Source organism: Erinaceus europaeus, chromosome 16 (assembly GCF_950295315.1).
Source record: "Erinaceus europaeus chromosome 16, mEriEur2.1, whole genome shotgun sequence".
NCBI classification, from domain to species: domain Eukaryota; kingdom Metazoa; phylum Chordata; class Mammalia; order Eulipotyphla; family Erinaceidae; genus Erinaceus; species Erinaceus europaeus.
This window is the reverse complement of record NC_080177.1, coordinates 3,306,867-3,329,937: the sequence shown is the minus strand read 5'-3', so window position 1 is coordinate 3,329,937 and position 23,071 is coordinate 3,306,867. Positions and strand designations below refer to the sequence as shown.

Below are 23,071 nucleotides of genomic sequence, written 5' to 3'. Positions count from 1 at the left end.
CCGTGGAGACAATCCAGTAAGCAAAGAAGACAAATACAACAGGCAGACTGGGAGAGACAGACAGGCGGCCGAGGGGGAGCTGGGGCGGAGTGCCCTGGGAGGAAGGACCAGCTGCCGAGGACTGCCGCTGGCCGTGGTGGTTGCCGCAGAGCTCTGGAAGGGAGCTCGCTGACTGGTATTACTTTACTTCATTAGGGGACTGTGTGATGTGAGAAAATTAATAAAGCTGTTCCCCCCCCCAAAAAAAAATCCTACCGGGTACCTTAATTACCTTAATTGCATTTATGTAGACGCAGTATCTATAGATTATTTTCAGTTCAAACAAAGGTTTAAAAAATCACCACCTGTGGCAAGAACTAGTGATGAAATAATCTGCAACTCTTACAAAATCCGTGTCAAAGCTGGAAGCTGGCCTCCCTAAGGGATGTGCTGCCAAGTAACTTAATTATGTTTCCAAGCGTTTCCACTGGTAAAATCACGCAGCTAATTAAATTTCAAGAAATGACACTGTAGGAAGGGACAGGCTATGATTTGTCTGAACTTCAAGTAATGAAACACACTGTTCCATTGCACGAGTTAATGTTTATGTTTTATTTGTGGGTTAAATTAAGGATAAACCGCATGTAAGCTTTTCAGAGGATAGCCAAAGACAAAATGATGCAAACATTCCTTCATGTCTTACAGACACATATCAGTCTACATATACTTGATGATAAATAAATAAATGGATACACCAAATACCAAGAGACCTGTGTCTTTGTTCTTGAGAATTTCTAACGAAGGGGCCAACTGGTGGCTTACCTGGTTAAGTGCACTTACAATCACGCACGCAAACTGGGGTTCAGCCTTCAGCCCCCCGCCCCCAACGCCAGCGGCGAGGGGAAAACCTCACAAGCTATGAAGCAGTGCTCCAAGTCTCTCTCTTGGCCCCTTTCCCTCTCAATTTCTCTCCGTTTCTTCAAATAAAGTTACAGTTTTTTTTTTTAACTTGAACATTAAATGGAAGTTTAGGTAAGAAACCAGTTACGTGAGAAGCTTTCCCACCAATATCTAAAAGTTTCCCGAGGCTAGAGAGTATGTCAGTGCGACTTTATCTCACACTAGGCTTACAGAAACAGAAATGAAGTTTTACTTGCCTTAGTGGGAGAGGTGAAGAGACGGGCTGGCTGAGAATCAGGTTATCGTGGGGTGATAACTGAAAGAGTTACAATCCAAGATTTGAAATGAGACAGCTGAATTACCAAATAACATTTCCGGACGGACACACACGCACGCACGCACGCACACACACGCACAGGATGCCCAGCAGCCTCAAACACCCATTCACCCCAACAGGCAACATGTATTCCTTACTCAGATCCTGAAAAGCATTCCCTCACCACTGCACTCCCCTACCACTAACTCTTCCTACTATCAATACTTGCCTCCTTCCTGTTCCCAGGTGCTATCTTAACAAGTTTCTATGCAAGGCTTCGGCTCTCCATTTAAAGCCATAAAATCGGAGTTAACAAGCACATGTCCTCTCCAAGAAACACCCAAGTCACCTGTCTTTATTATAAATAAAGTTTTATTGGCACATGGCCACGCTCATCGCCACGTCACCGACTGCTTTTGTGTTGTCACGGCAGGGCTGAGCAGCTTTACCAGAGGTGACTCGTCTTGTAGAGATTAAAACACTTCTCTTTGGTCCTCAGCTGAAATGAACCTTTAGCTCTAGAATTTTTTTGTGGGCACTCACACTGAGTGTGGTATTCATCTACACAGACGCTGGTGGTAGGTATCACGAACCGTGATTGTGAAACTTACCAAAAGGACACTTTTCTAAACATTCCATCTTTCTTGATATAACTATCTACATTTTTAAATGTACGTGGCTTTCCACTAAAGTGTAAGTATCTATGTGCCTAATGGTTTCTAATTTTAAGTGAGACACCCCCCCCCCCCCGGGCTGTGCTCGATACAGCAAAGCATTTACGATGCCTGTGTTTTCTTTAGATTAGCCCCTTGTTCTTTCCAAAAAAAAAAAGTCATTCAATATTGGGCTGCTGGAAAAGTCATGGTGCATTTTTCTATGCAAAAATGTGTTCTGACTTTTCCAGAAAGCCAGCAGCATCTGATTCTCTTTAGATCTCATCCAGTTTGGTTTGGCCTCCAGGGTTCTTGCTGAGGCTCAGTGCCTACACTATGAATCCACTGCTCCTGGAGGCCACTGTTTTCCTTTTTATTTGATAGGACAGACAGAAACTGAGAGCGGAGGGGAAGGGGTAGAGAAAAAGATAGACACCTGCAGACCTGTTTCACTGCTTGTGAAGTGACCCCCCCACTACAGGTGGGGAGCTGGGGGCTCGAACCCGGATCCCTGTGTGGGTCCTTGTGCTCTGTACTGTGTGCGCTTAGCCAGGTGTGCCACCTCACGGGCCCCCTCATTCAGGCTTTTTCTAACTTAAAGCTGTATGCTACATTTGGACAAAGCCAATAATCATTCAACAACACCACTGTATCAACAAAGCCTTACCTGAACTAAGATCCGTGGTCTCTGAGGAGATGGAAAAGGAACTTTGTGCATAAAATGAGAAATGTGCCTTAAAAACAAACAAACAGAAACCCACTTGACTCCAAAGTGAATCACATATGCTCCACGTGATGAAGAGGACACCCCTCAGCACAAGCCGAGGCAGCAGTTCTGTCAGAACCATCATGAGATCATGGCCAAAATCCCCGTTGTTATGAGAACAAGCCAACACATCGCAAAAGACAATTTGTGGAATTGGAGCTGCTTCTGCCTAGATCCCTAACTTTTCACACCCAACAATTCAAAGTGTCTTAAACCAATTTAACTTCTCCCATCCCCTAAGAGGAAAAATATACAACACGCAAGAAAAAAAGAACATTATTCAATATTTCAAGTCTTGCACTGATACAGTTTTTAGTCAATTGCTGAAGCACTCCTGAGAATCTAACTGCTCAAATAATTCAGGCATAAAGAGATTTGCAAAAATGAAAACATCGCTCTTCTTTTTACTGTTTTGCTTTGCAAAAGGTGCTTTTCAGAGAACAGATATTTGTGTGATAAGCATGTGACGGGTTCAATGTTGCTTTGCCCAGTGTGCTACGCAGGTGCGGGCTGGGTCCTCTTTCTCAGCCTCTCTCTTCACCCTGAAAAAGTCAGCCTGATATGGTGATGCACCAGATGAAAAAAAAAAAAAGGAGAGGGAGAAAGAATATAAGAAAGATGGGAAATGTTCTCAGTCTTAATGTATTACAGTAAACACTGACAAATACAAAGTGTACAGAAAACTTCTCTGAGGCCCTTATGTTTTAAAAATATAAAGAAGTCCTGAGACAAAAAAAAATCTTGAGACGTGCAGGATTGGGGTGGGGGGTCCTGGTTTGTGACGGTGGCGAGGTACTCAGCCTGGCTGTGTAGGAGTGCCCACCACAGGGAGGTGAGACGTTGGACCCACGTGTCAACAGCTGCACTGCAAACCATCACCCCGCCCGACAAGATGATGAACACTGCATGCTGAGAACACCGAGAAGAGAGCTTCAAGGTAGCACTGTGCACGCCGGGCTCTGGCGACCTCCGACCCTCCTGCCTCGCTGACTATCGTGAGTGTCACGGAGTTCTGCCTCTCTGCACAGAAGGGCTGAGGAGAGACGGTGTGAAGTCAACAAGGCCAGATGGAGCCGTCCCTACTTCCAGTATGAAACATCACTCCATTTTGTGACCTCAAAGGAAATCACCAAGAAATTTAAAAAAGAATGAAGAATGTGTCCCCCTAATGCTTCTTTAAAATTCATGCTGTCTGCAAATAGAGATATTTTACAGACTTATAGTAACCCCCAGTTCTACAGAAAATAAAAATTCTAAAACTGGGATCTCTAAACGACAAAGGCATAAAAAAAAGCACCACATTTGTTTCATTTAATTAGGGAGGATATCAGAAAAATAACATGAGTATAAGTGTAATGGAGAAGTATTATTTTCTTGAAGTAATTAAACCCTTTTTTTAAAAAATTAACTGTTGAGAAATCTATCTTCCATATAAAGTTTACTCACCAAATAGACTAAATAATGGCCAGACCTACTATAAGAAGAGGATTTCTAACTTACTTCTCGATTGGAAGGACGTGAGGCCCAGAGATGGAATAACGATACAGAAAAGTCAGAAACTTCCTGAAGGCGTCAAAAAAAGGCCAGTGAGAAAGGAGGCAGATGCACTTGTTAGTGTGGGTTGTCTTGGGACTGTCGGACTTCCCGTCTGCCAGGGAGGGCAGACCCAAAAGGAGCCTCTGCTTCTCTGTGAGATTCTCCTCGGGGTAGGGTTCATAAAACTGAATGGCAGCACCATAGACCTGGAAAACAAGGAATCGATTTCGTAAATCAAAATGATGGCATTTTGTGATAGATAGCACGTCGCTATAAAGTGGCTGATGAATGGGCCACTGTGAGCCTCTGGCCGGGCAGCGCTCCAGGAGCGAGAAACAGTCACCAAGAGATGCCGCCCTGGATTTCTCGACACGTGTAAGGAAATCCTACGCTTCTCTCCCATCTTCTTCTTCCTGAGTGAAAATGGCGCTTTGACCCTATTGCATTTGCTTTATACAGAGTGAGAGTAAGTGTGTCAAGACTCTAAGAAAATGGTTTGAATTATTTAGCAGTCAGTAGTGTAGGATTTAAGATAAGGCCACGGGGTCGGGGGTTAGTGCAGGTGGTGCAAAGTGCAAGTGCCCGCGAAAGGATACCGGTTTGAGCCCCCGGCTCCCCACCTGCAGGGGAGTCGCTTCACAAGCAGTGAAGCAGGTCTGCAGGTGTCTGTCTTTCTCTCCCCCTCTCTGTCTTCCCCTCCTCTCTCCATTTCTCTCTGTCCTATCCAACAACAACGACATCAGTAACAACAATAATAACTACAACAATTTAAAAAAAAAACAAGGGCAACAAAAGGGAATAAATAAATATTTTAAAAAATTAAAAAAAAAATAAGGCCATACAAATTTCAGCATCAGGCGATTCACTGGACTTCTCTGGACCTCCATTTTTAAAATCTGTAAGACCAGGGTGTTAGACTCAATGGTTTACTGTGTCTCTTTCAGCTGTGACAACATGCTGCTCTAAAGAGCATGGTTCTGGCCTTTCTGTTACTTTCCAGGTTCCGTCTGAGAGGAAGTGATGACTTAAAGATGATGAACAATGAAGATGAGAAAATTCATTCCAAATATTCATCAGAAAATTGGGTGCATGGGGACAGAATGAAAATTCTGCCAAGTGGAAGGGGTATGCAAAAACAGACTGGATTTTATTACTAGTATTTTTTAATTGCTCCTTTCTTCTATAAAACTTGACTTGAAGGGAGTCAGGCGGTAGTGCAGTGGGTTAAGCGTACGTGGTGCAAAGCACAAGGACTGGTGTAAGGATCGCAATTCGAGCCCCCGGCTCTCCACCTGCAGGGGAGTCGCTTCCCAGGCGGTGAAGCAGGTCTGCAGGTGTCTGTCTTTTGGGAGTCAGGCCGTAGCACAGAGGGTTAAGCGCACGTGGTGCAAAGCGCAGGGACCAATGTAAGGAACCTGGTTCGAGCCCCCGGCTCCCCACCTGCAGGGGGGTCGCTTCACGGGTGGTGAAGCAGGTCTGCAGGTCTCTCTCTCTCTCTCCCCCTCTCTGTCTTCCCCCTCCTCTCTCCATTTCTCTCTGTCCTATCCAACAACGAAGACAGACAACAATAAAACAATAAGGGCAATAAATAAATAAATATAAAAAAAACTTGACTTGAAAATATACAGGGAATCTGAATATGTCACTTGTTAAGATAAACAGTACCTTTTCAGCTGAGGCTCCAGTTAACACAAACGTAGAGAAGACAGGGAGAGGGTATCTGCTGTTTGGTGGCCAGCATTCGATGGCGGCACCCATCGGTAAACAGAAGAGAGGGACGGATTCCGGGAGGGAGAATGACTCAGAGTCTTCTTGAGGATATCTGCAAATCAGACCTGGGCAAACAACAACAACCGTGACGTCACGTAGGTGCCCAGAAGCCAGATGGTGCTAACATGCTTTCTTACCTGGCACACACGATGGGGACGTCACGGCACCACCGAGATGCTCATCGGGTCATTCTGGAAGTTTCAACCCTTCCCGCGGATTTTCTCAAACATTATAACCCTTCACAATACTCTGTCTGTAACATTGCCTCAGGCATCATCCACAAAGACGAAGTGAGGCAAACAGAAAGATCATTCTAAAGAAACATGTGCAAGCGCACGTACACTTAGATTTTAGTTTGGGATCACACTACCTTAAAATTTCCAAAATCACTATTATTTTGACATTTTCAAAATGGATACCTTAAAATATCAATAGAGCCCTGGGTGTGAGCCCCAGCAGCACACAGGCTGAAGAGTCACACAATTCTCCTCCTCATAAAACAGGTATCTGGGGGAAGTCGGGCGGTAGTGCAGTGGGTTAAGCGCATGTGGCGCAAAGCGCAGGGACCAGTGTAAGGATCCCGGTTCGAGCCCCCGGCTCCCCACCTGCAGGGGAGTCGCTTCACAGGCGGTGAAGCAGGTCTGCAGGTGTCTGTCTTTCTCTCCCCCTCTCTGTCTTCCCCTCCTCTCTCCATTTCTCACTGTCCTATCCAACAACAACGACATTAATAATAACTACAATAATAAAACAAGGACAACAAAAGGGAATAAATAAATATAAAAAAATTTTTTAAAAACCACAGATATCTGGGCTGGGGAGACAGTATAATGGTTCTGCAAAAGACTGTCATGCCTGAGCCTCTGAAAGTCCCAGGTTCAATCCCCAGCACACCACAAGCCTGAGCAGAACAATAATATTCTGGTGTTCTCTCCCTCTCTCGCATTAAAATAAGTAAAATACTAAAAATATACGTTTACAAATAATGAATAAAGCTAAGGGCAGACAAAAGAGCTCAGCCAAACTGTGTTCCAGTTGCAGATGACTCAGGTTCAAGCCAATTCCCCCAAAACAACAAAGCATGTGTGTGTGTGTGTGTGTGTGTGAGTGTGTGTGCGCACGCACATTCACATATCTGTATATATGAACACCCCATAGGAACACACATGTAACTCCTATCACTAACACAAAAATACTTATAAAAAAAGAAGAGAGTCTGTCTGGCAAAATGGTTCCTCTGGACAGTGTGCCTGCTTTGCCACGTGCATGACCCAGGTGCCAGTCCAGTCCCTACTGCACCAAGGGCAGCTTTGGTGCTGCGATGCTCAGCCTGTTAGGGAAGCGATTTGCAGGCTGAGGCCCCAGAGGCTGGAGGTTCAATCCCCGACAACTTAAGCCGGAGCTGAGTAGTGCTCTGATTCTCCTCCTCTCCCATCTCCCTCCTCAAAAGAGTTAAGTAAATAAATAATTTTTAAAGGTTGAATTTAAGTACAATAAGTATACTTGATATCATGAGATTTCTGGCAATTAATAATTTTAACCATGTGTTATAAAGTCACAAAGTAGTTCATAATATTTCACAGACAGAAGAAACTGTATATGAACTACAGCTGCAACTGAATAGAAATATTTTGGCAACAGTAACTTGAAAGAACGGTAGACTTTCCCTCCACATTTTTCTACTGATATAAAAAGTTAAAGAGAAACATAGTCTGGGTAGATGAAGCATTGGACTCTCAAGCACAAGGCCCCGACTTCAATCCCTGGCAGCACATGTACCAGAGTGATATCTGGTTCTATCTCTCTCCTCCTACCATTCTCATTAATAAATAAATAAACATATTTAAAAAATAATAAAAAATAATAAAAAGTTAAAGAGAGTTGACATTTATCCACTGAGTTATTAATTTCAACCTTACATTTAAAACACCTGCCTTCTTTTAAAATTAACTTTATATTAAGCACCCAATGAATGCATGGATAAAATAATCTAATGCATGGATGAAAATCAAACAGGGGGTCGGGCAGTAGCACAGTGGGTAAGCGCACGTGGCACAAAGCACAAAGACCGGCGTAAGGATCCCGGTCTGAGCCCCCGGCTCCCCACCTGTGTGTGTGGGGGGTCACTTCACAAAGCGGTGAAGCAGTCTGCAGGTGTTTTTCTCTCCGCCTCTGTCTCCTCTCCTCTCTCCATTTCTCTGTCCTATCCAACAGCAATGACAATAATAATAATAATAATAATGACAACAAAGGCAACAAAATGGGAAAAATGGCCTCCAGGAGCAGTGGATTCGTAGTTCAGGGACCGAGCTCCAGCAATAACCCTGGAGGCAAAAAAAAAAAAAAAAAAAAAAAAAAATCAAAACAGAATCATACGACATGGGTTGTGGTTCTAGTTCTGACATGAACACACCACTATCTGTGTTTTTCTTTTAGTCTTACTAGCTTCTATGATACATCATATGCTAAGCATTTCTTGACAAATTGTACTCACCAGCTTTGTAAGATATAGTGTTAGTCTTTGCCACAGATTTTTTGTAACATAGATACACTGCGGATCCCCACTGGATTAAAAAAGAGAAAAGAAAATATTTAATTGTAAAAAAAAAAAAAAAAACACAGTAATTTAGAAATTGGAATCTCTTCTATTTCCATGACATAGTATCTAAGATGTAGTAACAGATATCTCTGTTGGCTATTTTCAGTTGGTTGTTGTCAGTGTTCTATTGATTCTGCCCCACCCCCCTTTTTCTGAGAACTAGGATAGCAACAGCAGTAACACGAGGAAAAGGTGACCCTTTAAAACAAACCCAACATAACAGTTTACATTTCATTGTAAGGCCAGCCTTTGAGCAGAAGTGACCAAGACTCATCCCGTGGCCTGTTCACCCCCTTCCAGATAGTGCCGGCTTTTCCCGTGTCCTTGACCCCAGAGCTGTCAGGTGCCAGGCCCCTTTCCCATTCCCTCAAACCAGGGTCTGACCACACTGTCCTTAAAAGGACTCCTTCAGAGCAACGTGGTTAGTACCTGAAGGTCAGAATAGAGCAGGTGAGATTTGGGGCCTTCATGTGGGAAGAAGCTAGGAAGTCTATTTTAGGTATATTCACTAATTTTGCCTGAGCCCCACAGCTAACATCAGGTGGGCTGTAAGTATTGTCTGGGATGATGGTGTCAGAGTTGGGAATAAGACTAGAAAGCTGGAAAAGGGCAGAGAGTAGCTCCTAGATATGGGAAGAGTGTATAAACACCATTAACTGTAAGCCCCATCGATCTGACCTAGGGCATCTTCTGCACGCGATAAAGATCTTTGGCCCATGCTCCCAGAGGAATAAAGAGTAAGGAAGCTTCCAGTGGAGGGGACGGGACACGGAACTCTGGTGGTGGGAACTGTATGGAATTGTACTCCTCTTACCCCACAATCTTATTGATCATTATTAAATCACTCATAAAACAAGGACACCTGTACTTTAATAATGCCACATGTAGCAGCTTATTCCTAGTCTTGACTTTAATACTGCATATGTATTTGCTCTTTTCTAGTCTTCAACCTGTCGGCAGGTCTTGACAGGCCATTAAGAACACCCTTCCTGAAACACATTCTGTAGATATCTGAGCCGAGACCCCTTCGCCAGGGCCTGCCACCACACCACACTGCTGGCCATCCACTGGCCTCTTCTGTCACCGTTTCTCCTGTCCTGATCAGTAAACGTGACCCTTGCTCGTCTCTCCTCTGTCTAAATGGTCTTGGACTACCAGCCCCATGGTTTAAATGACAGCTATTCACAAAGGCGTTTCAGATTTCTAGTTCCAGGTGCCCCAGATGGGGTGGAGGGATAAAAATGGGGGGCAGAGCAATGGAGTTCTGGTTCAGACAAACTGGGATCAGCCTGAATCGCCCGGCAGACCGCCAAGTGGGGCTGAGACGAGAGGTCTGGGAGCAGCTGCAGCGGAGAGGCGGCCCTGCATGAGCACATGCAGAGCACATGCAGGGCACCTGCAGGGCACGTGCAGAATACATGCAGAGCACATGCAGGGCACATGCAGGGCACATGCAGAGCACATGCAGGGCACGTGCAGGGCACATGCAGGGCACATGCAGAGCACAAGCAGGGCACATGCAGGGCACATGCAGAGCACATGCAGGGCACATGCAGAGCACATGCAGAGCACATGCAGAGCACATGCAGGGCACGTGCAGAACACATGCTGAGCACATGCAGAGCACAAGCAGGGCACATGCAGGGCACATGCAGGGCACATGCAGGGCACATGCAGAGCACAAGCAGGGCACATGCAGGGCACATGCAGGGCACATGCAGGGCACATGCAGAGCACATGCAGGGCACATGCAGGGCACATGCACAAGCCAGCGCCGGGCACAGAATCCTAACACTGAAGACACGGAGAGGTCAGCTTACACGAAGGGACAGTACTGACCCTCGGCGCGCTCCCGCAGATCTGAAGGTACACAGCTGGGGGGGCAGCGGTGGGAGGGGCCGCGCTCTGCTGGGGGGCCGCGCTTTGTGCAGAATAGTCGAGGGAAACGCAAATTTGTAATCCTGATAGCAGCAGCCTTGTAAAACACTTCCTCAATAAAAATACTTTTTTTGGGGAGTCAAGCAGTAACGCAGCGGGTTAAGTGCACATGGCGCAAAGCGACCAGCTTAAGGATCCTAGTTCGAGCCCCCGGCTCCCCAACTGCAGGGGAATCGCTTCCCAGGCGGTGAAGCAGGTCTGCAGGTGTCTGTCTTTCTCTCCCCCTCTGTCGTCCCCTCCTCTCTCCATTTCTCTCTGTCCTATCCAACAACAACATCAATAACAACAACAATAAATACAAAAAACAATAAAACAAGGGCAACAAAAGGGAATAAATAAATAAATATTAAAAAACCATTTAAAAATACTTTTTTTTTGTTTTAAATACTAAGAGAGTCCTAGGACCCATTATTCACCAGCTAGATTTAACAACTGGTGACAATTTACCCCAAGATCTTCCGATATTTGGATTGATAAACAAAACTTGACAGGCGTGGCTAGTGCCCATCTCCCATCCTTCCCGGTTCTCCTGCCCGGAGCCAGAGAGCTTTATTCACACGCAGTTTTAAAATGCCTTCTACACAGACATGCAGTTAACTTTGCTGGGCAGGTCTGCGTGAGGCAGAAACGCAGCTGAGTGCAAGAGCTCCTTTTGTGGCTCGCTGATTTTACTCATCAGTATGGCTTTAAGAATCAGCAAAAAAAATTTTTTTCTTTGATTCACTAAAAAAATTGTCGTTCATGATTAAGTAAATTAAAAAAAAAAGGATCAGTGAAGAGAATGTGGCAGATCTCATTTTTCATTTGAAACTGTGGATGAATAAGAGCTTGTCTGTTTCTGCTGGAAGCTGAGCCCTGGATGCATGATACTGGCTTATGGTGGTGTTGGGGATCGAACCTGGGGCCTCTGATGCCTCAAACATGAAAGACTCTTTGCACAACCACTGTGCTATCTCCCTAGCCCACTATGCATTTTTTTAAGAGTAAGGGGGCAGTGAGAGAAGGGGAACAGACAGAAAAAGAGAGGGGAGAGAAGAGAGACACCACAGCACTGCTTCCCCACCCCGAGAGATCCCTCCCCTGTCACGGCAAACTCAAACTCAGGGCCTCACACAAGGCCAGGGAGGCCACGTTCCTCACTGAGCCACCCCCCAGTCCTGGCGGCTTATGTGACCCAGTCCTCTACTGGACTCCTGGGTGCATTTCTCCCTCTCCCTCTCCCCTTCCTCCCTCCTTTGGGGCAATTACAAACAGTGCTGGGAGTTGGTTCCTCATGGGAAAATGTCCCCCGTCGCCATCCTCCATTCTCATGTGGTGCTGGCAGTGAGCTTGGGCCCACGCTTCCCCGAGCCATCTCCCGGCCCCTCTGCTTGTATTCTTAGGCATTTTGACATGTCTCCTGCAGAGGAGACTGAGTTATGCTCACTGTTGCACTGGTACAGTGTTCTTACAAAAGTGTTAATATCTCTGCATCCGTGCATCGTTGTGTGGAGAATTGGGAAATGTTAAGCATGTACAAACTATTGCATTTACTGGCGACTGCAAAACATTAATCCCCCAATAAAGGGGAAAAAATAAAAATATCTGCATCCAAAAAAAAAACAGGATATATTAAAATCAAGTGGATATTATCAAGGTAGACAAACAGAATTTCTGGCTTATGGTTGAGTGAAAAAATGTGTATGAGTCCTTTATTTTTTTATAAGAACGGAACAACTTAGAAGTAGAAATAGTGGGAGTCGGGAGGTAGCACAGTGGGTTAAGTGCAAGTGGCGCAAAGCACAAGGACCCGCACAAGGATCCGAGTTCAAGCCCCCGGCTCCCCACCTGCAGGGGGGTCGCTTCACAGGCGGTGAAGCAGGTCTGCAGGTGTCTGTCTTTCTCTCCCCCTCTCTGTCTTCCCCTCCTCTCTCCATTTCTCTCTGTCCTATCCAACAACGACGATATCAACAACAACTATAACAACAATAAAAGCAACAAGGGCAACAAAAAGGAAATAAAGAAAGAAAGAAAGAAAATTAAAAAAAAAAGAAGTAGAAATAGTACAAGTAGAACCTGAAATGGAATTGGCGTATCGCACCAAAGTAAAAGACTCTGGGGTGGGTGGGTGGGTGGGTGGGGAGAATACAGGTCCATGAAGGATGATGAATGACCTAGTGGGGGTTGTATTGCTAAATGGGAAACTGGGGTATGTTATGCATGTACAAACTATTGTACTTACTGTTGAATGTAAAACATGAATTCCCCAATAAAGACATTTAAAAAAAAAGAAGTCGAAATAGTAAAGGAGTATTCTAGAATGAAAGCTAAAGGCTTAAGAGACACGGCGGGCGCTATGGGGCTCAGAAGGAAAAGAGCCAAGGAGAGGCAGGGGGCTCGCAAACTGCCTTCACACGGGAGTCCAGCAACAACAAAGTGGGAGGGCCGCTAGTCCACAGACACTTTCGGGTTTGGCCGTCATTCACGTGGTTCACCACAGCAAAGACAGGCTTCCCCCAGGAATGAAGTGCATGATCTTATTACTTGCCTTCTTCATAATCGCTTTTTTTTTTAGCATTTTTTAAAAATTATCTTTATTTATTGGATAGGAACCGCCAGAAATCGAGAGGGAAGGAGGAGATAGAGAGACACCTGCAGCCCTGCTTGCTTCACCACTCGCAAAGCTTTCCCCCTGCAGGTGGGGGCCAGGGTCTCAAACCTGGGTCCTTTCACACTGATTTTTTTATTTTATTTTATTTATTCCCTTTTGTTGCCCTTGTTGTTTTATTGTTGTAGTTATTATTGTTGTTGTCGTTGTTGGATAGGACAGAGAGAAATGGAGACAAGAGGGGACGACAGAGAGGAGGAGAGAAAGACAGACACCTGCAGACCTGCTTCACTGCCTGGGAAGCGACTCCCCTGCAGGTGGGGAGCCGGGGCTCGAACCGGGATCCTTATGCCGGTCCTTGTGCTTTGCGCCGCCTGCGCTTAACCCGCTGCGCTACAGCCCGACTCCCCCTTTCACACTGTAACATGTCACTCAACCAGGTGCGCCACCACCCGGCCCCCTTGATCGCTTTTCTAGATGGACTTGCTAAATCAGATCCTAGCATCCCTGAAAGGGATGTCAGGGCACTAACAAGAGGCATTTGGATGGGGCACTAGGAAGTTCTCTTACTGAAACCTGAAAAGACAGACTGAATCTGCCAAAAGTGAGCCGTGTGAACCAGAGCACAAGTGAACACCTCACAACACAGTTTGCAATTAGCTGATTCCGGTAGAATGTGTGTGTTGCATGCACGAGGCCCTGGGCAGCACACGAGAGGAATAAATAAGGACAGAACAAGTGGAAGTCCATGGATGGTAGAGTACAGTTTTGGTTTCTCTTGTTAAATAAATAAATAAATAAATAAAAGAGTGGGATGGGGGAGGGTGGCACAACTGGCCAAACACACAAGTTACCAGGCGCAAGGACCCAGGTTGAGCCCCTGCTCAACCCATCTGGAGGGAAGCTTCACAAGCAGTAGACTAGGTTGTAGGTGTCTTTCTTCCTTCCTCTCCGTTTCTTTCTGTCCTTATCATAATAATAACGAAAGCTAGGCCAAATGGTGGTTCAATAGCACAGATGTGACAGACTGGTTCTGACCCCTGGCAACATATATAACAATTTTATTTCCCCTGTTCTGGGTCACACGACCACGGTCAAGTTCTCTCCCTGCTCTAAAATATTATGATTTTATTCTAAGTTTATCATAATTGTGGTCTAAGCTTTTAAGACCAAAATAATTCTGGGTAATTGTCTTCATACCGATTTTTAGAGGCCAAAGCTCTAAGCCTGGTACAAAAACAAATCAAATCAAAACAAACAAACAAAAACCCAGAACTTGAAGGCCCAACACCCGTTTCCTCTTGTTCACCAGACTTATTTTCTCCTGGTTTAGAAACCCAGAGATTTCACTCAAGTTACCTAATCTTCCAAAATGAGAGTAAGATATGTAACTGCTGGGTGCTACTGCAACTTTAGTCCTAACCACTTCCTGATGATTTACTTATACAACGAGAGAGAGAGATAGAGGGAGAGAGAGAGAAATGGAAATAAGCTTCCTGCTTTGCATGTCTATTTTAGCTCTTCTGGGAGAGCTAGATGTCATTAGGCATCTGCTCCAGCGGTAAACTGGCCTCTGCTACCTACCTTGTATTCGACTGAAACACTGTCCATACACATACAAGTTAATAGGTATTGATGGGTAAAAGTGGAGATATATGCATATTTCCCACATTAGGAGGCTGTTTTAGACTTAGGAGTAAGACTAAGACTGAGTAAAACAGGCACTGTCATTATTTCTGTAACAACTTTTTTTTTTTTTTTTACAAATATTGTCATTTTTTATTTAATGAGAAAGATACAGAGGAGAGCACTGTTCAGCCCTGGCTTATGGTAGTGCTGGGGATTGAACCTGGGACTTCAGAATGTCAGGCACCGCAGAGCCATTATACTGTCTCCTCAGCCCTGTTTCTTTCATCTTTATTTTACTTTATTGGAGATCTATTTTAGCAAAGCCTGTTAAAGGAACTCAGCAGGAGTTTAAATGCTCGACAGGAATGAAATTAAAAAAACAAATACCTCTTCCTTGCTCTATGTCAATCATATTTCAATAAAACTTTTGAAAAGTTTCTTTAATTATCTTTATTTATTGGATAGAGACAGCCAGAAATTGGAGGGAAGGGGGAGACAGAGAGACACCTGCAGCCCTGCATCACCACTTGCAAAGCTTTTTCCCTGCAGGTGGGGATTGGGGTCTTGAGCCTGGGTCCTTGTGCATTGCAACGTGTGCGCTCAACCAGGTGTGCCACCACCTGGCCCCTCAATAAAACTTTTGAAAAACATTCTTCCTCAGATATTAAATGCACATGAAAGGAACTGCTTAAACTGAGCTAACAAAATGAATAATTTACAATAAGCAACACTGGACAGCACTTAGTACATGTAGGATATGGTCTCAAGTGGTTCATTTAGCCTTTACATAAGTGAGTCCGTGCCGTGTTACTCTGTCCCTAACTTACGAATGAGGAGAGAGGAGCAGTCAAGAAACGTGTCCGAGACGCACATCTGGAATTCAGACCCAGCAGCGTGGTTGCAGTCCATTCTCTCTGCACATGCCACATATGTGACTTGACTTTGCATCCAAGAAAATCCAACATGTCCACAACACAAACAGCAAATTCACCAGTGGAGACATGTCAGGGCACCGCAAGCCTGTGTAGTCTTACTAGAACAGCAAGCCCGTGTGAATGACACCAGCGCTGGGAGAGCCCAGGCCTGCCTTGCACCCCTCTCACTTGCTCCCATGACGAGCTTTCTCCACGCTGACCACCTGTGCTACCTGCGGCATAACTAAGTCAAAATAAGATGCAAGGGAGAGGCCAAAGAATCTGGAGTTTTGCAGACCAGAGTTGGTGTGGTGAGGGAGTGCTGTACTTGCTAGGATGACGTCCCGAGGTCTAACACGGCACCACAGACGCCAGTGTCAGACACACTGATTCTCTCGTTGCCCAATGATCTTCTTACTTGTTTTGAAGATCTATCAGTGAGAGAGAACCAGAGCGTTGTTCTGGCATCTGTAGTGCCAGGGATCAACTCTAACACCTTGCTGTAACATCTCCACAACCTAAGTAAATCTTTTTAAAGCAGAGAGAAGAGGGCATTTATATAGGAATGGCGGTGTGTGTGTGTATGCCTGTGCATGTGTGCATGTGTGCGCGTGTGCATGTGCGTGTGTGCGTGTGTGTGTGTGATAATTAGAGTCATATAATTTCTGATAATATTTCTAGGATACAATTTAAATATTCTCGATATCTTTTTTTTTCTTTGTCTCCAGGGTTATTGCTGGGGCTCGGTGCCTGCACCACGAATCCACTGCTCCTGGAAGCCATCCCCCCCCCCCCTTTTGTTGCCCTTGTTGTTTATCATTGTTGTGATCATCATTGTTGTTATTGCTGTCATTGTTGGATAGGACAGAGAGAAATGGAGAGAGGAAGGGAAGACAGAGAGGGGAAAAGAAAGACAGACACCTGCAGACCTGTTTCATCGCTTGTGAAGCGACCCCCTGCAGGTGGGGGGCTGAGGGCTTGAACTGGGATCCTTAACACTGGTCTTTGCACTTTGAGCCATGTGCATTTAACCTGCTGTGCTACTGCCTGGCCCCCCATATCTATTTTTTGATTTACCTACTTAAACATTTTAAGCAAATGATGCTATACCTTAATACTGCAGATGTTTATAAAGAAAATCTGGCAGTGAATGGTGCTCACAGGTAGCAAGTTAGTACATAAACAGGCTGGGGGTATGAATCAACCTGCCAGCATCCATGTCCAGCGGAGAAGAAACTATAGAAGCCAGAACTCCCACCTTCTGCCCCCCCCAAGAGTGCTGGTCCATACCCCTAGACCAGAGGGCTCTGAATACCAATTCCATTAAGACCCCAAGACCCAGAGAGAGAAGAGGAAAAGGGGGGGCATTTGGAAGTAGCAATTGAACAATAAAATATCTGGGGGAAACCTAACAAAAGAAGTGAGAGACCTGTACACTGAAAATTAGTGATTCAAAGAAATAGAAAGAGACACAGAGAAGTGGAAAGATATTCCATGTTGGATTGGAAGAACTAACATCATCAGAATGAACACACTACCCAGAGCCATCTATAAAATTAATGCTGTCCCCATCAAGATCCCAACTAATTTTTTTTAGGAGAATAGAACAAAAGCTACAATTGTTTATCTGGAACCAGAAAAGACCAGACCTAGAATTGCCAAAACTATCTTGAGAAGAAAGATCAGAACTGCAGGCATCACACTCCTCATAACGGCACTACAGGGCCACTGTCGTGAAAACTGCCTGGTACGGGAACATGAGTAGACACACTGACCAGTGGAATAGAACTGAGAGCCCAGAAGTCAGCCCCACACCGATGGACATCTATCTTTGACAAAGGTGCCCAGACTATTAAATGGGGAAAGGAGTCTCTTCAACAAACGGTGTTGGAAAAATTGGGTTGAAACATGCAGAAGAAAGTGAACCGCTGTATTTCACCAAACACAAAAGTCAATTCTAAATGGAAGTAGTAATAGGCGTTGGTGTGACTTAGAAAGGAAGGGAAGGCAGGACCACAGAACAAACGGACAAGTAAGTATAGCCAGATAGTTACAGAAATAATAGCCAGCCCATCTGTGACCTCGGGAGAACTACTGCAGCTTCCAACGCAGGGGGTGAGGACGCAGAGCTCTGGGGGTAGGAACGATGTTAACCCCCTGTTATCTGCTAATTTTGCAAATCAATATTAAGTCACTAATAAAATAAAAAAAAAACAGGCAAGTGGAAGGGTTAGCCTCGGCGAATGCACAACTTGTGCAGTACAGAGGGAGAAAGTCACTGTTCTTCACTGAAACAAACACCCTCTGCGTGACTCCTGCAAGTTCAACTAAGGCGCTCGACTGAAAATCAAACCGCCAGCTTCCGTCAGACACGTATTTCCAGCCTAGCCAGTGTGCCGCTCTGTTTCCCAACCAGGACTGGCCTGAACCCTGCTTGAACTCTGCTTGTCTCACTGGCCACCAGAGGCTGCTTCTGCCAGTGCCCACAGCTCACTTACCATGCTGTTATTGAGGTTCTTGTCCACTCTGCAGAAGGTGTGAGGCGGGCTCTCCCCTTTGCTGGGGATGATGAGACAGATGTCCGTGACGGCCAGCGTGTTCTGAGTCGTGTTTTCAGATGCTCTCCGGTAGGTGATGTAAACCCTTTGCGAGGAGGTGCCGCCGCTGATATTCGCGGGGTGTCCGTAGGGCGTGGTCTGGATGACTTCACAGCCTGGTTTCAATCGCTCTTTCCAGTCATACAAGACCCTAAATAGAAGGGAAAAAGTTGGGCGGAGAGTAGATAGCATAATGGTTATGCAAACAAACTCTAATGCCTGAGGCTCCAGGGTCCCAGGTTCAATCCCCCGCACCACCGTAAGCCAGAGCTGAACAGTGCTGTGGTTGAAAAAGAAAAAAAGAAGGTAAAAAGTTAAGCCCACTCACACAAAGCACCCTCAAGGGCTGTCGGGCCTCGTGAAAAGTGGTCTAACATCCAGTGTGGTGGCGGCTGCATGGCTCTACCGAGCTGTGCGCCGTCAGTGTGTGGACGGTGGGGTATGTAAGTGACTTCTCCTAAGACTCTTGTATTACAGAGGAGTCCCACCCAGGAGGAAAGCACTGGTCTCCTCTGAGGCTCCTTCTGTGATGCAGACTTCAAAGTCCATCTCGAAAGATGGCTATGGCCGATAACTTTAAAGTCACCTTTGCTTGTCTCACACTGAATACCGCTGCTGCTGGTGCTGCAGCTGGGGCCTTGTGCGCGCGTGACTCCAGCATCCTCAACAGCTCTCCCCTTCCGAGAGAGACAGAGAGGGAGGGAGACGGAGAGACCCCACAGCGCCAGGGCTGCCTCTGGGCCGTGGCACCCCTCCTGCGCATGTGCTGCTGGGACCCAAGCCAACGTTTTCACTAACGACTTTAAAAAAAATAATTTTAAAAGTTCGTGACAAAGCTAACACGTGACTTTTCTATAAATGCTTTTCAGATTCTCCCCTCAACTGAAACTGGAAACCCAGATGAGGGGCAAGTCCTGGGTGGCCGTAGGACAAAGGGCGCCCACTGCAGAGGCATAAGGAAAGAAGACAGACAGACTGACAGACAGGGCATACGGAAGACAGCAAGGAACTCGGAGACTGTGAGCACCAACGAGCATCTTCTAGAGCTGCCCCCTCTGCCTGACACGTCACTCGCGTCTGAACCAAAGAGGCTTCTCAAAGCGGCTCACCCCAGGTCTGTGAGGGGGGGCTTGTCCCGGCCCCGCCGGTAGCACAGGTAGACCTGAGGCCCCACCAGGCTACCATTATTGAGGTCGGCCGACAGCCCCGAGGGGGTGGTGTCGATGCAGGCGTAGCCCCGCGGCACCTCCTCGCCGAGGGACTTGATGATGACAGACACATCCGTGATGGGCTCCTTGGGCTTGGCTACTTGGTGGCAGGCGTCGTGGAAGTGGATCTCTTCTTCCAGGGGTTTGGAGACGTCCGTTAATCCCGCTACGACAAAGTAGTCAGCAACACGCGGCCCCTTATCCTCGATCATCTTCCATCCCAGAAGGGGGCATCTGAAAGGACAACCAAGACGAAGGTTCTGACAGGCCGAGCTGGTGGCTGGGCAGATAGCTCAGCTGGCAGAGCACGGGGCTCGATGCCTGAGGCAGCTGGTTCAAGCCCCGGTGTCCCACATACCAGAGAGGTCTGGCTTGTCTCTCCCTCCTTCCCTTCCCCACCCCACAGAGAAATTCTGACTAGCTGGTGTAAAATTAAAACAAACAAAACAAAACGGTCTAAATAAATAGGGATGGCAAAATAGCTCACTTGGATAGCGTGCTTCTTTGCTACGCGTGCTACCCAGGTTCAAGCCCGGTCCCGTCTTCCTGGAGGGAGCTTCAGTTCTGTGGTCTCTTTCAATATCTCTCTCTGCCTCTCTGCCTCTGTCTCTCTCATTTTTTCCTTTATTGGGGGATTAGTGGTTGACAGTGAACAGTAAATACAATAGTTTGTACATGTGTAACATTTCTCAGTTTTCCACATAATGCAACCCCCACTAGGTTGTCCTCTGCCATCCTGTTCCAGGACCTGAAACCCCCCCCCCCCCCAAGTCCTTTACTTTGGTGCAATTCACCAGCTCCAGTCCGAGTGTTCCCTTCTGATGTTGTTTGTCAACTTCTGTCTCTGAGTGAGATCATCCTATATTCACCCTCCTGTTTCTGACTTATCTCACTTCAAAGACTCCTTCATGCTCCATCTAAAATGAGAAGGTGAATTCACCATTTCTACTCTGTCTCTTTCTATTTGAGGAAAAATTTTTAAAAAGTCATCCCAGAGGAATGGAGCCCTGGCAAATTAAAAATAAAAAGTCCAATAAGTGTAAGTGGATCGTGAGCCAAAAACCACTTAGTGTTATACAGCTCATTTTCATAGCTTTTATTTTATTTTTTACTAGAGAATGAATGTTCTACATTCCACAGTAAATACAATAGTCTGTACACACATAACAGTTCCAGCTTTCCACAGAGCAAGACAACCCCCCCTGGGTCCTCTGCCACCATGTTCATGGCTTTAAAAAGTAGGCCCCTTTGGCACACAAAAGGTGAAGCGAGGCTGCAGGTGTCTCTCTCTTCCTTTTTTCTCTCTCCCTTCCCTCTCGATTTCTCTCTGTCCTGTCAAAAAAAGAAAGAAAAGTAAAAAAAAAAAAAGAAAAGAAAAGAAAGATCTAAGGCCCCTTAAAAAAATGGGACTATATTTAGCTTTCTCTTGTGACCATAAAAGTAAAGCTTGAATTTCCATTTCTGGCGACGCGGAAGCCTGGATCCCTAAACTAGGGAGAAGTCCTGAATGCACAGATCAATATGCAAGAATGTGAGGGGTTCCCAGGCCCCAAAGAGCAAGGAAGCCAGCATCCGTGCAGGGAGGTGTGCTGAAAAGGCAGGAGGTCAGGATCAGCAGGGAACAAGGAGGCCTCTGCATACTATCCAGAGCTATCCGTGGGCCGCACCGCAAGGAAGCTGGCCTCAAGACACCACGTGGTAAAATCAAGAAACAGAGCGAACCGGCAGATAACTTCTCCAGTGCAAGAAGAATCCGAGGGCTCCCAGAAGGGAAGGGAGATGGGGTGGGTAGATGAAGCAGGTAAGGGGCCGACTCTATGGTGGTGGGTGGAGAGGAGACTGGGGGGGGTGGGGTGGCGACCAGGATGCTGCGTCTGCTGTCAAAAGAAATCCAATGGTGGTGGCGTGGCGCACACCTGCAGTGTGCAGACTGCAAAAAGCAATGGCATTTCAAAACAGATTTATGGGGAAAAAGGCTGCTTCAATCTGGCTCTGCAGGGGGCGGGGGAGGAGGGGAGGGAGGGAGGGAGACAGAGAGAGAGAGAGAGAGAGATGGGGGGAACATAGAGTAGGAGAAAGTCACCAGTCCTAATCATGATAATAAATCAGCCTGGCTCCCCAGCTTTCTGTGAGAATAGAAAATGTCTTTCTAGTCCTCATGTGTGGCTATGAAGCAGAATAGAAATACCTGTATCTTTATTTAGTAGGCATTTCTCTTTTTAAAAAAAGTATTTTTATGTATTTATTATTGGTTAGAGACAGAGAGAAAGTGAGAGGGAAGGGGGAGACAGGAAGGGAGAGAGACAGAGAGACACCTGCCGCCTTGCATCACCAACATGAAGCTTTCCCCCTACAGGTGGGGACCAGGGGCTTGAACCCCGGTCCTTGTGCACTGTAATGTGTGCGCTTAACCAGGTGTGCCACTGCCTGGTCCTCAGGCATTTCTCTAAGCTGCTCCTTTATGCCAAATAGCTACATAGTGCTCTGGTGAACAGAAATATACCCTTATAACCAGAACCCCATTTTTTAATTCCTAACTGGTATCGAAATTATGGTGTGGAGGTATTGAAAATATCTGCTATGTGAAAGCACGGTTGACTTACAACCTCACTCAGGCGTATAATAGTGGATAGCACGTCTCTTGTCCACAATTCAGGATCAAAAGTTTGAACGTCAACTACCTTTACTACTATATTGGCCGCTGGTAAACTAACTGATGAAGTCTACTAGCTGATGCCCTAACTCTGCGGTGCCTTAGGTAAGATTCCAGTGCGACAGTCAGTAAGTGACTGATTCATTCAGGCAGTAAACTTAGAGACACTGAAGCTGTGGTAATACTGCTGACAGCAACAGCCTTTTTTCTTCAAGGACCATCTAGCTTCGTCTTGACTTTTTCACATCTCCTTTCACACCGTCAGGCCACCTCTAGCCATCTCTTCTCCTACCAGCCTTTCTGCTACGATCCTTCCAGACTCCAGGGACCTGCATTTACCCTGTCTGAATTTTCCCCGAAGACCCGCAGTGGCGCCTGTGTCCTTGTCCCCTCCTCCAGCTCCTTGGAAGCGGCACTCCAACAGCCCCAGCATCCCATGGAGGCTTCCGAAGGAGACAGATCTCATGTGTCTATGACATTTAATAGTGGCCTGGCTTTATTCATTTATTTTGCCTCCAAGGTTATTGGGGCTGGGTGTCTGCACTATGAATCAACTGCTCCTGGAAGCCATTTTCCTATTTGTTGTTCTTGTTGTTGCTCTTGCTACTGTTGTTGTTGGATAAGACAGAAAGAAACTGAGAGACACCTGCAGACCTGCTTCACTGCATGCAAAGCATCCACCCTGCAGGTGAGGAGCTGGGGCTAGAACTGGGCTCCTTACACTGGTCCTTGCGCTTCACGCCATGTGCACTTAACCTGGTGAGCTACCACCCGAGCCCCCTGGCTTTATTTTTAAAAGGCCTAAGCGGGAGTTGGGCGGTAGCACAGCGGGTTAAGCGTACATGGTGCAAAGCGCAAGAACCAGTGTAAGGATCCCGGTTCGAGCCCCCGGCTCCCCACCTGCAGGGAGTCGCTTCACAGGCGGTGAAGCAAGTCTGCAGGTGTCTGTCTTTCTCTCCCCCTCTCTGTCTGCCCCTCCTCTCTCCATTTCTCTCTGTCCTATCCGACAACAATAAAACAAGGGCAACA

At 46.2% G+C, this 23,071-nt stretch overlaps 1 protein-coding gene across 3 annotated transcripts in view; it reads right to left on the bottom strand.

The window, feature by feature from the left end:
* Positions 1–23,071, bottom strand: part of DENND4A (DENN domain containing 4A) — a 109,835-nt gene that overhangs the window by 54,538 nt on the left and 32,226 nt on the right. For 2 of the 3 annotated variants that reach the window (XM_060174291.1, XM_060174292.1), the window contains exons 3-9: positions 19,291–19,623; positions 18,083–18,332; positions 8,412–8,481; positions 5,816–5,985; positions 4,115–4,356; positions 2,516–2,582; positions 1,137–1,195 (exon numbers count right to left, since the gene is read on the bottom strand). In XM_060174291.1, coding sequence (XP_060030274.1) covers positions 1,137–1,195; positions 2,516–2,582; positions 4,115–4,356; positions 5,816–5,985; positions 8,412–8,481; positions 18,083–18,332; positions 19,291–19,601 — 1,169 coding nt within the window. In that variant the 5' untranslated portion in view covers positions 19,602–19,623. Of the gene's footprint in view, positions 1–1,136; positions 1,196–2,515; positions 2,583–4,114; positions 4,357–5,815; positions 5,986–8,411; positions 8,482–18,082; positions 18,333–19,290; positions 19,624–23,071 lie in introns of those variants that run through there. The other variant, XM_060174293.1, reaches the window with a different exon arrangement.